We start from the raw sequence: 15,887 nt of genomic DNA, 5'->3' as shown, positions 1-15,887 counted from the left end.
GGACCTGCCTCTTGGTTGTTTTCCACTACCTTACTTTCCCTTTTCTATTTTCTATTTATGATTTATAATTTAAATTTTTACTATTTACTATCGACTTGTACTCCCGGGATCGTGAAGCGCAGAAACAAATATCACTGTGATGATTGTATGCTCTAGTATCAATTGTTTGGCGACAATAAAGTAAAGTTAATGATTGCTGGTGCCAGACAGAATGATTTGGGTATCTCAGGAACTGCTGATCTCCTGTGTTTTTCACACACAACAGTCTCTAGAGTTTACAGAGAATGGTGTGAAGAACAAAAAAAAAATCCAGTGAGCAGCAGTTCTGTGGGGCAACAAAATGTCTTGTTAATGCAAGAGGTCAGAGGAGTGTGGCCAGAGTAGTTCAACCTGACAGGCAGGCAACAGTAACTCAAATAACCACAGTGTTACAACAGTGGTGTCCAGAAGAACATTTCTGAATGCATAACTTTAAGTGGATGTTCTAGAGCAGCAAAAGACCATGAACATATGCTCAATGGCCACTTCATTAGGACCAGGAAGTGATGCAAAGAATATTCTTTGTTCCCATTAACCTACCTCACTGCTTCATTCAAAGAGACTACAGAAAAAGGAAAAATCAGGCATATAATTCCACTAAATACCATATTATTTGGTTGCATAATACACACTGCCCTCTGCAATTAGTTGGTGACGCAGTTTAGCACAATAGTTGAAGATGTCAGGTACTGAAGAATCAAATGGCATCCGTAATTAAAAACTATTCTAAAGATATTAAATCTCTGATAATGATGCCATCTGTTACTAAGATGTTAAAATGCAGAGTATGTGCTTGATTGCATATATCTAACAACAATGTCATTCACAACATCTTTGGTCAAAGGAACCTGCCCACTTGTGCAATTATCTTGTGGTCATATATTTCATGCTAAAAGTAACATACATCACACATTTCTGCTGAATAACTTTTGAAGGTCACAATTTCATCACTCACATGAGCAATTATGTTTTTTCTCATCATTCTGTGAAATAATACATTATGTCAATGACTGAAGGTTAAAGGTCATATGCCATTATGAAATGGAAGGTACAGACCACTGATGGTTATCATTGCGAAAAGATTTATAATGTACCCATGTTATATATCTCTTCTTCCCTGCGTCTTTGCTGCTGGTTTGATCAGATTGAACGAACTCTGAGTATCAGACGCAGCCAGGCATGTCAAGTGTAACTCCACAAATCAGACGTCAAATCAGCGCCAAGGTAAAGCAGGCTAACTTTAGAAGGTGATGTCGTCAGAACTGAATCAGAAATATGGCAGTGGGTTTCAACTTGTGGGCAGAAAAGCAGGCTCAATCAGCTCAGATCTGCAAACTCGCCATTAGTAAAGTTCGCCCCAATTCAGAAGGCATGCTCTTTTCTTGGAAAAACTGTGTATAACTTTTGTTCATTTTTATATTTTTCTTGTAAAAATTGAGTATCCGATACTATGCGTCTGTGATGCAGCTGTAAGCTTTTCATACATGTACTTGAGCATATGACAATTTTGGTTTTTGTCTTTCATGTTTTGTTTCATCTTTATCTTTTGGGTGGCATGGTAATGTAGCGGTTCATGTAATGCTTTACATTGCCAGTGACCCTTCTCTGTAACCAATCCCAAATCCCTCCCATGGCGCTCCACCCTCACCACTCCCAACATCCTTTGCTCCCGCCAGATCTCCAAACTCGCTTTCCACTCCTACAGTACTGTGCAAAAGTGTTGGGCAGGATGTGGTACCCCTTTCTAAAATAACTCCACAGCAGATGAACACGATTATATACAAAAGAGGAATAACATGAAAATGAATCTGAAATTGACGAATTGCAGCACCAGAGGGCAATATCGAGCAAGAGAAGGTGGGGTATATATCAGATCAGCCATGACCATTTCGAAATGAGGTGGCGGCTTAGTAGCGTACTGTTTAGCACATCGCTTTACAGGGTCAATTCCCGCTGCAGTCTGTAAGGAGTTTGTACTTTCTCCCCGTGACCATGTGGATTTGTTCCGAGTGCTCTGGTTTCCTCTCACATTCCAAAGACGTACGGGTTAACAGGCAAATTGATCACATGGGAGTAAATGGGCAGTGCAGGCCCTTATCTCCAAATAATAAATAAAATCCTGGGACTAAGTGGCCAACACCCGTTCATATGTCATATTTGCCTGCCATTACGATTATTCTATCAGCCAACTTTCCATATTTGTACATGGAAGAGAAATTAGTTTAAGTGGAAAAAACACAAAAAAATTTAAGTGAAAGCTATGAATTCTTTTAAATGGCCTTCACAAATTACTTTCCTAACTAACAAGAGTCCACACGTTCCAGGCGCCACAACTTAGTAACCCTAATCCGAACAGTACTTCTTTGGAAGAAAAGACTATGGAATGTGGGAGGAAACTGGAGCACCCAGAGGAAACCTATGCAGTCAATAGGAGAATGTACAAACTCCTTAGTGGGAATTGAACCCTGATCATCAATCGCTGGTGCACTAAAGCAGTTGCACTAACCACTATGCTGCCATGTGGCCCATGGTTCAGTTGAAACATTTCTGTGGTCTTGGATCTGAAATGCTAAGTCTGTTCCTCTGTCCACAGAGATGTTTCCTAACCTGGTGAATGTTTCTAGCATCATCTGCTTTTATTTTTATAAAATCCATGCTCACTTTGTTAATTTCATCGTTTTATAAAATACACTAGAAATCTGTACTATTTTTACATTTCCAATTAACTTTACTTCATACTGTATTTCCCTTCCTTATTAATCTTCTTGTCAATCTTTGCTCTTTTCTACCATCTTCTGGCATGCCACATGTCTTTGCTTTATCTTTTTAGTCTGATATGATCATTTTCATTTTAAGTTAATGGCCGATGATGGGCCTATCCCTTTAATTATTTTTCTCAGTGGCACGTATCTATTTTCTTATTTTTGAAACATCTCCATAAATGTCTGCCACAACATCTTGAATGACTCACCCTCAGTTCACTGTGCCAGTTCCCTTTAGCTAGCCCTGCTTACAATACCCTTATATTCTTTCAATTATTAGTCTTGGACTCGGTCTTCTCTCCCTGCAACTGATTTTAAACTTTAATCATGCTGTTACCAGTGATGCCTCTACAATTAATTCCATTTTAACATTCAATATTGGTTCCAGTATAACCAGCTATCTGGCTGGCTGCCCGAAGAGTTGTTTGAAGAAAGTATCCTGAAAATACCATACCAATCCTTTTCAAGGATACATCGACCTTATCTAGTCTACATACAGATTACACTTCTTCATGATTAAAGATTAGCTAGAGTTAACACATGTACATCAAAATATTGAAACATGCAGTGAAATGTGTCATTTGTATCAAATTAACAAGGATTGTGTTGGACAATCTGCAAATGTCGCCATGCTTCTGGCACCAACTCAGCATGCCAACAACCATAACTGGTAGGTCTTTGGAAAGAGGAGCACCCATATGAATATCATAAAAAACGTGGCAGGAATTGAACCACAAACCTCCATGCTACACCACAGGGAGAACATACAAATCATGGCGGAAATCGAACCGTGATTGATGATTGCTGCTACTGTAAAGTGATGCGCTAGCCACTAAAGCACTGTAAACATGAGAAAGTCTGCAGATTTTGGAAGTACAAGGTAACACACACAAAATGCTGGAGAAAGTCAGCAGGTCAGACAACATCTATGGAAAAGAGTAAACAGTCAACATTCTGGGCCAAGACCCTTCTTCAGGACTCAAAAGGAAGGGGGAAGTTTCTAGAATAGAAGGATGCAGGGAGGGGAAGGAGCATAGCTAGAAGGTGATAGGTGAAGCCAAGTGGGTGGGAAATGTGAGGGGATCCAGGAGTGCCCCTATTAACTGTTTGAAGAGAGACAGAGAGAGACATTCATCATTGATGGTTTGTTTGGAAAGGAGAGAGAGAGACGAAGATTAACGGTTGGACTGTCACTTTAAGGCATTGGAAGTAACTTTGGATTTTTACTGAGTTTGGAGTTAGAGACAGAACCGAGCAGCTCAAAGGTTGCTATGGTTTCTGGTTGTTGATGTTACTTTCAAGGACATGTTGCCTGCTTGCACTCATTTACAGACAAAGGAGGGAGGGACTCTTTGAATGACAGATGTTGCTCAGCCTGGTGAAATAAATGAGAGGTCAGACGATAGACCTCAGACACATGATCTGGACACTGAATGAGCATTGTTGTGCCCGCAGAGAAAGTGGGTTTTGGAGAATTGATCAGGCGGATCCATCCAAATTGCCATTCCAACGGTGAAGAAGGGGTTGACTGGTGGGGAGTTGTCTATGTGTCCACCCTTGCCGGGGTGATAGCTCCACCACAGGAAAACCGGTCCCCCTGGTTAAAGTCACAGTCGGTGACTTGTAAAGGATTTCGGAGGACGACGAGAAGATCGACAGCATCAGCTCACCTGAAGACTCAACTCACTCTCCCTCTCTCTCTCTCTCTCTCCCTCCCCATCGCTACTCAACTAAATACCACGAACTGAACTGAATTGAACTTTGTATCTTTTTACCCATAGACTTAAAGAAGCTTGGTTTTTTCATACGCATATATATTCCACACTTACTTTTATATATAATCATTGCTAACCTATTTGATTTATTTACATTTATATTACTGTATTGCATAGTTACTAATAAATATTAGTAGTTTGTAGCGATACGAGACTCCAAAGTGTTTTCCATCTCTGCTGGTTCTTAACCCTTGTCACGGGGTGACGTGACAGAAAGGTAAAGGGCTGGAGTAGAAGGGTGTTCCGTTAATCAGCGTTCTGACAAGCTCTCAATACTTCTTTTGATATTTTCTTGCTTTATTCTCTTTATACTCTGCCCAGCTGTGTGGTTTCTGAGAGTTAAAGTAATTATTTTCATTTTATGTGCTTTTGGCTGCATATATCTGATATTTTCAGAAAAGTTGTTTTCTCCTGAGCAGCAACTTGATTCAGAACAACTTCAGGGTGTTGAGGTTTTGCTGGCTCCTTGCTGTGCAGAATTTCCTCTCTTCTTGGCATTACGGGGGCTGCAAAGAAAACAGCCACCAGGACCGTCACAGAGGCTGCTGAGCAAGCCTCCAGATGGATATGGATCAAGAGGTGTGACCCGTGCTGAGACACAAGCCAGGGCCTGATCAACCATGGCTGGGGCGCCTGGGCGAGAGGGCCAGGTGTTGGAAGACTCGATACACCTGATCACCCAGGTTACGTCACTGACGATGTGTTTCATCTCAGCATCAAAGGGATGGAAAATCCTCTCCCCTCCCCCCCCCCAACCCCCACCCCCTCTCTCTGACAACACCATGGATCCCTTTAGGTAACCTGTAGTTCAGTGCGTTCATCCCCGTCCAATAACAATCCATTTGCACAGAAGTCTATAGTCATCAAGAACTCCTTCAGCGCCTGCCAGACTGCATCACACAGATGTCTACACTTGAATCAGCTCCTACAAGTATCAATCACTCACTGAATCACAGCTACAGCAGGGAAGGAATAAATCGACCACTAACACGAATGGAGTTCACGACTCCTTTGAAAGGGATCAGACACTCAGAATAAACTGTCACTTACTCAAAGCTTCAAGTCTCTTCCCAAGGATATTTCTCGCTCTTGCTAAGTATTTCCAGCAATTTCAGACATTATTTGAACTTTCTAACATCATATGACCACAAACCTGCAGATACTGGAAATACAAAGCAACACGCACAAAATGCTGGAGGAACTCAGCAGGTTAGCCACCATCTATGGAAAAGAGTAAAGACCACGAGACGGGAATCAGACAGGACAGGTGACAGAAGTATGAGTCGGCAAACATTTTGGGACCAGTGACCATAATGTCATTAGTTTCAAGTTAATTATGGATAAGGATAGGTCTGGTCCTCGAGTTGAGGTTCAAAATTGGAGAAGGACCTATTTTGTGGAAATGAGAAAGGATCTAGGAAGAGTGGGTTTGGATAAGTTGTTTTCTGGCAAGGATGTGTTCAGTAAGTGCAAGGCCTTCAAAGGCGAAATTTTGAGAGTGCAGAGTTTGCATGTTCCTGCCAGGATTAAAGGCAAAGTTAACAGGCATAGGGAACCTTGGTTTTCAAGGGATATTGGCAATATGGTTAAGAAAAAGAGAGAGGTGTATAGCAGGTATAGGCAACAAAGAACAAATGAGGTACTTGAAGAGTATAGAAAATATAAGAAAATACTAAAGAAGGAAATCAAGAAGGCAAAAAGAAGACATGAGGTTGCTTTGGCAGATAATGTGAGGGTAAACCCGAAGGGTTTCTACAAGTATATTAAGAGTAAAAGGATAGTAAGGGACAAAATTGGTCCTCTACAAGATCAGAGTGGTCATCTATGTGTGGAGCCTCACGAGATGGGGGAGATCTTAAACAGTTTTTTTCATCAGTATTTACTCAGGAAATTGGCATAGTGTATATGGAAGGAAGGGAAACAAGCAGTAGTGTCATGGAACATACAGAGATTAAAGAGGAGGAGGTGCTTGCTGCCTTACAGCGAATAAAGGTGGATAAATCCCCCGGGCCTGACATGATATTTCCTCAGACCTTGAGAGGGACTAGTGTAGAAATTGCAGGGGTCCTGGCAGAAATATTTAAAATGTCCTTAGCCACGGGTGCAGTGCCAGAGAATTGGAGGGTAGCTCATGTTGTTCCATTGTTTAAAAAAGGCTCCAAAAGTAAACCAGGTAATTACAGGCCGGTGAGCTTGCCATCAGTAGTAGGTAAATTATTGGAAGGTGTTCTGAGAGATCAGATATACAAGTATTTAGACAGCCAAGGACCGATTAAGGATAGTCAGCATGGCATTGTGCATGGTAGATCATGTTTAACAAATCTTGTAGAGTTTTTCGAGGAGGTTACCAAGAAAGTAGATGAAGGAAAAGCTGTGGATGTTGTCTACATGGACTTTAGTAAGGCCTTTGACAAGGTCATACATGGGAGGTTAGTTCAGAAGGTTCAGAAACTAGGTATCCATGGAGAGGTTGTAAACTGGATTCAAAATTAGCTGTGTGGGAGAAGACAGAGAGTGGTAGTGGATGATTGCTTTTCACACCGGAGGCCTGTTCCTAGTGGTGTGCCTCAGGGATCTGTGCTGGGATCAATGTTGTTTGTTGTCTATATCAATGATCTAGATGATAATGTGGTAAATTGGATCAGCAAGTTTGCTGATGACACTAATATTGGAGGCATTATGGACAGCGAGGAAGGCTTTCAAAGCTTGCAGAGGGATCTGGACTAACTGGACAAATGGGACAGAAAATGGCAGATGGAATTTAACGCAGACAAGTGTGAGGTGTTGCATTTTGGAAGGACAAATCAAGGTATTACATACACAGTAAATGGTAGGGCACTGAGGAGTGCGGAGGAACAAAGGGATCTGGGAGTTCAGATACATAATTCCCTGAAAGTGGTGTCACAGGTAGACAGGGTTGCAAAGAAGGCTTTTGGCATCCTTACATTCATAAACCAAAGTATTGAGTATAGGAGTTGGGATGTTACGGTGAGGTTGTATAAGACATTGGTGAGGCCAAATTTGGAGTATTGTGTGCAGATCTGGTCACCTAACTATAGGAAGGATATCAGTAAGATTGAAAGAGTGCAGAGAAAATTTACTAGGATGTTGCTGGGTCTTCAGGAGTTGAGTTACAGGGAAAGATTGAACAGGTTAGGACTTTATTCCTTGGAACGTAGAAGAATGAGGGGGATTCGATAGAGGTTTACAAAATTATGAGGGGTATAGACAGAGTAAATGCAAGTAGGCTCTTTCCACTTAGATTAGGAGAGATAAATACAAGAGGACATGGCTTTAGGGTGAAAGGGGAAAGGTTTAGGGGGAACTTCTTCACTTAGAGAGTGGTGGGAGCGTGGAACGAGCTCCCATCTGACGTGGTAAATGCCGGCTCACTGTTAAGTTTTAAGAATAAATTGAATAGATATATGGATAGGAGAGGTCTGGAGGGTTATGGACTGAGTGCTGGTCAATGGGAATAGCGGAATAAAGTTTTGGCACAGACTAGAAGGGCCGAATGCCCTGTTTTCTGTGCTGTCGTGTTCTATGGTTCTATGGTTCTAATAAGACATAAGTCATAGGAACAGAATTAGGCCCTTTGACCCATCAAGTCTGCTCACCATTCCATCCTGGCTGATTTATTAACCCTCTCAACCCCATTATTTTTTTTCTTTTTTTATTTTTATTTTTCCTTTCCTGTAACTTTTGACACCATTACCATTACTAATCAAGAATCTATTAATCACTTTAAATGACTTGGTCTCCACAGCCACCTGTGGCAATTAATTCCACAGATTCAGCATTGTCTGGCTAAAGAAATTCCTCCTCATCTCTGTTCTAAAGGGATGTCCTTCTATTCTGAGACTGTGTCCTCTGATCCTAGACTCCCCCACATCTGCAGATTGCTTCTACACCCCAAAAACTTGTGCTGCAGAATGAGTCTTAACACATGTTCAACCATGAATCATTATGTTGGGATTTTTACAAGATGTTGTGCCCTTGAGAAGCAGCATCAGATTCAGATCCATCTATTTATCACATCGACATTGAAACATATCGTGAAATGTGCCATTTTGCATCAGCAACCTCTGTTGTACTGAGACTTTATAAGGCACTGGCCAGATCGCACTTGTGGGGTATTGAGAGCACTTCTGCACCCCATATCTTGGAACAGATGTGTTGGCATCGGAAAGGGTCCCATGGAAGCTCATCAAAATGATCCCAACAATGAAAGGATTAATGTATGAGGAGCATTTCATGGCTCTGGCCTGTACTCGCTGGAGTTTAGAAGAATGAGAGGGGGGGAGATCTCACTGAAATTGAAAGGCCAAGATAGAGCGGATGTGGAGAGGATGTTTCCTATAGTGGGGGGGGGGGGTCTAGGACCAGAGGGTACAGATTCAGAACAGAAGGATATCCCTTTAGAACAGAGATGAGGAGGAAATTCTTTAGCCAGAGACTGGTAAATCTGTGGAATCCATTGCCACAGACGGCTGTGGAGGCCAAGACATTGGATATATTTGAAGCGGAGGGTGATAGGTTCTTGATTAGTAAGGACTTCAAAGGTTATAGGAAAACGGCAGGAAAATGGAGTTGAGAGGGATAATAAGTCAGCCATGATAAAATGGCAAAGAAGACTCAATGGGCCTAATGGCCTAATATTGATCCTATGTCCTGTGGTCTTACGGTCTAACCAACTCAATGTAAGGATGTGCTGGGGACAGCCAACAAGCATTGCCACACCTTCTATCGTCAACATAGCATGGCAGACATCCCACCTCTCACGGAAGTTCCGGGAGTCTCCCGCAAATCAATAGTGGCTCCCTGATGCCCGCAAATTATATACGATGTCCCGGAAATTGATGTTTTTGAGAGCGAGTGTGAGAGAACGCATAAGGGAGAGTGAAAGAGCGAGTGCAAGAGCAAGAAAGCAAGCGCGAGTGAGAGCGACCACGAGAGAGAGAGCGAGAGAGCACACGCGTGCGAGAGAGAGTGAGGAAGCAAGCGTGAGAGAGAGAGAGAGAGAGAGAGAGACAGCAAGAGCGAGAAAGCAAGCATGAGTGAGAGCGACCATGAGCGAGAGAGCGCGCGTGCGCGATAGAGAGAGAGCAAGAGCGAGAGTTCCAAAAAAAGTCAGAGTGGCAGAGTGTTCCAAAAAAAGAAAATATAAAACATACGTCACCCCAGACTACACTAAAGTGTACCCCTGCCTAATAGGGGTCAAAAATAATGACAGTGTTACTCGCTGCACTGTTTGCAACAGTGACTTTTCTATTGCCCATGGTGGGTTAAGACTGTAAAAGACATGTTGAGGTGAGTTTAACAGGTGTCATTCATTCACCAGCATAGCTAACATTATTTAAACTAGCTGGCTAGCTGCTAAGGAGCTACTCTAATGCAGTCATCCCATCTCTCCCGGAAGTTCCGGGAGTCTCCCGCAAATTGATGATGCTACCTCTCTGAAATGAGTTTTTGCAGGGTGGAATGTCTGGCATGGTCACAATGTTCAGCAGAACAACACAAGCAACAACAACAAGACCAAAAAAAAACCCCTTCGCCACCAACTCAAACTAAATTTTCAAATTGAATGACAAAAGTGACTTTCCTACTCTGTAATACAGCTTTTGACAGACATCCAACTGACATACAGAGTAGCACCTTCACCAGACATGTTGGTTGGAGTATCGAACATTAAAAGGACCCAAAAGCAACGAGCAATCTGCTGAAGGACTCAGCAGGTCAAGCGGCACTTGTGGAGCAATAGAATTCTCGAGGTTCTGGTTCAAAACTCGACTGGGTATTGACGCAAAACATTGGCAATTCCTCCCCCACCTCCACGCCCACTGATGCTGCTCGAGCCGCCGAGTTCCTCCAGTAGAAGGTTTGTTGCTCCAGATTCCTGCGTCTGTGATTTCTTGTTTCCCAAGAGCCCAACTTTGCTGCCTCAGATCAAAAAGATTTTTTCTACTCACATTCTGAAGAAAATTAAAACTGCAGATTATTCTGCATGCTACTTTAAAGCTAGATGACAAAAAGAGAGAGTCAAGGGAAACAAGGCTTGATTTGGGTGAATTTGGGGAGGAACAGCAGTGTAGTGGTTACCATAATGCTATTATAATGCCAGCAACCTGGATTCAGTTCCCACCACTGTGTGTAAGGAGTTTTTGTGCGTTCTCCCCGTATCCACATGGCTTCCCTCTGGGAGCTCTGGTTTCTTCCCACAGTCCAAAAACGTACCAGTTAGTAGCTTAAGTGGTCACGTGGGAGTAATTGGTTGGTGTGCGTTTACTGGGCCAAAAGATGCTATAACCATGCTGTACCTCTAAATAATAAAAAATAATAAAGCTGCAAAAATAAAAACGCAAGAGACTGCAGATGCTGCAAGTGGTCTGGATTGCTTGGCAATTTCCTCTGCTTAACCATCAAACGTTAAGGATAATGATGCCCCTTTTTGAAATACTATACAATATTTTAATAAAGCAAGTTGTCATCCTATAAAATATAATTACCACAAAATTATCTCCTTCCAGCAGAATTAATCCATTCGCCTTTATTAGTCTACATGTTACTGCAAATAAAGTTGAACACAAAGAGCCAATTCATGTGTTGAAGACAAAAGGATATCCCAGATAAGAGAAGTTGTGAACAAATGCTTACTTGTTAATAAGGGCTTTACATCCTGAAAAAGGTAACACTGTATGCATTGTAGTAAATTCATTTCCTAAATCAGGACAGTGAGGTTGCAGAGAACAACTAGAATTGCTTTGCTCTGTGTTCTAAGTCATGTGTTTTAATGCTTAACGTTCAGTTCAATAATGGAATCTTCTCCAAGGATCGTCACCTTGTTGTGAGTGCAGAGGCTTGTGTGTTCCTAAGATCCTAACAGCAATGTGGCCAGAAGCTTAGGTCCTGGTAGGGTCGCCCATGGGGAGGTTGCAATAAAGTGTGATTCAACCAAGACCTCAACAGTGGAGCTGGCAGAAGATTTTTGTTTATTTATTTATTTATTTATTGAGATACAGTGTGGAATAGGCCCTTCTGGCCCTTCCAGCCACGCTGCCCAGCAATCCCCCAGTTTAATCCTAGCCTGATCGCGGGGCAATTTAGAATAACCAATTAACTTACCGACCAGTAACAAACGCGGTCATAGACAGAACATACAAACTTCTTACAGGCAGTGGCAGGAACTGAGCGTGCTAACCACGAAGCTACCATGCTGTCCCATGATGATGACACATCACAACGGCAGTGATGGTGAAGGAATGCTGTAGTAGTGAAGGATCCCCAGTTGTCCTGCACACCATGTCACTGGACTCTGGCCCCAATCTGTCAAAGATGGTGGGTGGCTGCCTGCGCATCAGCCTCCCCACGTTAAACAAAGTCATGCTCTCCATTAAGGGAATAACCCCCTTAGGAGAACATCATATTCAACTTGAGTGATCGTACTGCTAATACTACAATGCAAATCTTAACTTCTTAAGAAACTTTCTACTTGTTCACGAGAAAATAGCCTTACAATGTCCAAACAGAAGCCAAAACTTTTGTAAAATTAAGTCTTAGTAAGACTCACTACTAAAAGAAAATGCAATAAAAGTTGTCATTCAAAACTTGACTGGTATTAAAACAAAGAAATAATGTTGTTGAAGCTCTAATGTTGTATCTCTGCTATCAGGCATCTGGTGTCAGGTAGCAACAGTGATGAAAATGAAACATGATGGCCCAGTATTTATTATACTGGACAACCTCCTGTATACTTCTGGGTTTATCTTGTCTTATGGGCTGCTGAACATGAAAATCACCATGAAATTTCCCTATCATGCACCATTTTTAAAAATTGCCTATATCTGTTATTCAATTCATAATTCAAGTCAGAATAACTGAGGCCAAGATTAAGGAAGGCGTTTTTGTTTGTCCACAAATCAAACAGGTCATCAATGCAGGCAATTTGAAGAACTCCTGGTGGGACCAGAGAAAATTCGCATGAAAGGCATTCAAGGAGGTTGCTGAAAATTTTCTTGGCAACTACAAGACACCAAACTACATGCAGCTGGTTGACAACACGCAGCAAGCCTACAAAACCATGAAGTGCAACATGTCACTGAAGATTCATTTTCTGCATTCCCATTTAGACCTCTTCCCTGCAAATGTTGGCCCTGTCACTGATGAGCACAGTGAGAAGTTTCACCAGGACATTGTGATTCATGGAGAAACAGTATTAGGGCAACTGGAATCTATCAACACTGGCTGATTATTGTTGGACACTTAAGTGAGAAGCCTCAGACAAAAATCATCAATGACATAATTTTATCTTAGTTGAACTTTTGCAAAGTGTCAGCACTGTTACGCAATTAAACACATTATATTCAGCAAAAGTTAATTTCTTAATTCTTCAAATTTTCATGTGATACAAGTAGCCTGAAATTATATTTGTGTTCAGCTTCAAGTGGTCTATCATATAAAAAAATTTGAGGAGGGAATACTTCTAAAAAAAATTTGTTGTCCAGTGTTATAAGCAATCTCATATTATAATAACATTTCCACTTGATTCCTGAGAAATGCCCTTAAAGTGTCCAAACATGAATGATAAAAATGTGAAGGGTATGCGGGAGGGAAAGCTCAGATGGATCTTAGAGTAGGTTAAGGGGTTGGCACAACATTTTGTGCTGTGCTGTAGTGTTCTGTGTTCTATCTTCTATCCACATATTTCCTCAGTTCACACAACTTCTAAAATTTTCCACTGAGTGATGCTTAAATCATAACTGAATGTCTGACTCCCAAATATTTCCACGTTTCTCCGAAGTATAATGTGTGATTTCAGTCAATTGCAAACTTTCATTCCCTTGCACCTCGTCTTCCCCACCACCAGCCTTTGCATTCAGTGGGTCATCATTTGCGTTTTCAGTAAGCTTCAAAAAGATTGCATTAATAAACTCAGAATCATAGAGCACGATAGCACAGAAACAAGGCCAGAACTCTCTGTACCCCTCCCATCCATATATTTATCCAATTTTCTCTTAAATGTTGCAATCAAATCTTCATCTGTCACTAGCAGCTTGCTGTCCACTTGTACTGTCCTCTGAGAGAAGTTCTCCCTCAAATATTTCACCTCTAACCCTTAACCTACTGTATGACCTCTAGTTCTAATCTCACCAAACCTCAGTGGGAAAAGCATGTCTGCATTTACCCTACCTATACCTCTGATATTCCCCTCCCTCTCCCTTTCATTATTTAGAAGAGTCCAAGAGCTTTATGAGTTTCAAAATTTGTTTTTTTTTTTTGTCTCCACCAGTCACTCTCTCAGCAATTTTCCATCTAAACACATCACCGTAGAGGCATACAGCACAGAAACAGACCCTTCAGCTCAGCTGGCCCATTCCAACCACGATGCCCATCCAAACTAGGCCCATTTGCCCAGAGATACAACACCACTGCTTTCACTTCCTTCCTTCCCATCAACCAGAGAGCCAAACAGCCAAAGCAACAAATCACTTGTACTTCTTTCAATCTCGCATATTGCATTCACCTCTCAAAATGTGGTCTCCTCCACACTGGACAAACGAAATGCAGATTGGGTCACCGCTCTACAGATCACCAGCATTGATTCTGAAGGAGTGACACTAGCTTCCTGTGGCCTAATATAAGATTTAATTTTCTACTGCATCCCTACTCTGACATCTGTCTGAGGCTTCCTATCCTCTCATAACAAGGTATAATGCAAATTTAAGCATTATCTGGACACGTTGCTACCTTATGAACTTAAACTATTTCAGGTAACTTACTTTCTTTGTCTATATCAAAACTGGTCATGTCTGCTGGAAGTCATCCAACTGTGATATTGACTGAGTCCTTTTCTCTCTATGTGTTCTGGGCACATCCCACAGCCCTCCATTTCACAGCATTCCCCCTCCCTAATTTCATAGTTTTTACTCATCCTCTTTCTCCAAGGGCCCCCATTAACCAACCAGATGACCTCTACAATGTATCGCCATGGCAATCTTAGTTGCATCGTATCAGCGATCTTCCCTTTATCCTACCTCTCTCTCCGCCATCTTCAATGAAACTTGAAACCAACTTGTTCTCTCTCTTTCTCAGGTCTGACTTAAGGGTCCTTGACTTAAAAATGTTAACTCTGTTTTTCTTTGCACAGATGCAGCCTGATTCAGCAGTACTTTTCCAGCATTTTCTGTCACTATTCAACTCCAGGACAACAATTTCAACGTTACACTCCAGTAGCCCAACAATGGTTGTGTTACACCAGAAGATAATCGTACTCGCTACTTTATCTGGTTGCTCCACTTTAATCAAAAGCAATAATCTCATCAAGGCAATTGGCTTTCAATGGCAAATAACTTCATTCAAGTGATAAACATTAATAATAATTTCAGTCTGATTAGTTTTCAAAGCTTACTTAGCAGAATAGCAGGAAAGCATAACCAAATCAAAGAATATTGAAGTGCAAAATTTCTTCTGCAAGTGATTGCAGCCACTAACCTGCTCATGATACTCAATGCCCATGCTCAGTGTATTTATCAGAATGGCAATCATAATCCCACGGTTGAAATATTTGCTTTCAACAATTCTTTTCATCTTTTCGGAGAACAATGTCCAGAGCAGCACACATTTATTCATTTCCTTTGGTTTCTTCTTGTTCTTCCGTATCTGATCTCTTTGGTCGCCTTGCCGGACATCGTGCGTGAATTCGTACACACCGTCGGCGTCAGAGTCTCCACTCTCTGAATCGTTGAGCTCGAGCTCGGGGTTTTCCAAGACACGGGCACAATATGGGCAGTTCTGAAGCTCACAGGTCAAGTCTCCAGTCTGAGTATTGGCAGTGGAACACGGCACGCTGAGCCCTGACAACTTGCTTGCAGCTCGAAAGATTCCTTCAATAGAGACACCCAGACAAAACTATCAAGGTACGATAGAACTTACTGAGTTTTCAGTTTATCACTTATTTGCAAACCTTAATAACGCTCTCTCTTATTATATTTATAACATGGCAATGTGATACACATCTCCTGTTCACATAAACTGCCAGCTTAAAGGTACGAACTAGTCATCTACAGCACTGTGCAAAAGTCTTAGGCACAAGTAAAAAACTTCTGTAAAGCAAAGATGCTTTCAAAAATAATGAAATGAAAAGTTTCTTAATATCAAAAAAATACTACAAAGAGCAGTAAACAGTAAAAAAAAACTAAATCAAATCAATATTTGATATGACCACCTTTTGCCTTTAAAACCGCATCAATTCTCTTAAGTACACTGTTGTGCAGCTTTATTAGAAAATCAACTGGTAGGTTGTTCCAAGCATCCT

The 15,887-nt window shown here is 41.5% G+C and overlaps 1 protein-coding gene across 4 annotated transcripts in view; it reads right to left on the bottom strand.

Annotated features, from left to right (window-relative positions):
- cacna1ha (calcium channel, voltage-dependent, T type, alpha 1H subunit a) overlaps positions 1 to 15,887 on the bottom strand; it is a 510,834-nt gene that overhangs the window by 208,486 nt on the left and 286,461 nt on the right. For all 4 annotated transcript variants that reach the window (XM_072269033.1, XM_072269034.1, XM_072269032.1 and 1 more), the window contains exon 8: positions 15,065 to 15,456. In XM_072269033.1, the coding sequence (XP_072125134.1) occupies positions 15,065 to 15,456 (392 nt within the window). The remainder of the gene's footprint in view (positions 1 to 15,064; positions 15,457 to 15,887) is intronic.

Source organism: Mobula birostris, chromosome 9, assembly GCF_030028105.1.
Source record: "Mobula birostris isolate sMobBir1 chromosome 9, sMobBir1.hap1, whole genome shotgun sequence".
In the NCBI taxonomy this organism is placed as follows: domain Eukaryota; kingdom Metazoa; phylum Chordata; class Chondrichthyes; order Myliobatiformes; family Myliobatidae; genus Mobula; species Mobula birostris.
This window is presented reverse-complemented; position numbering and strand designations above follow the sequence as displayed.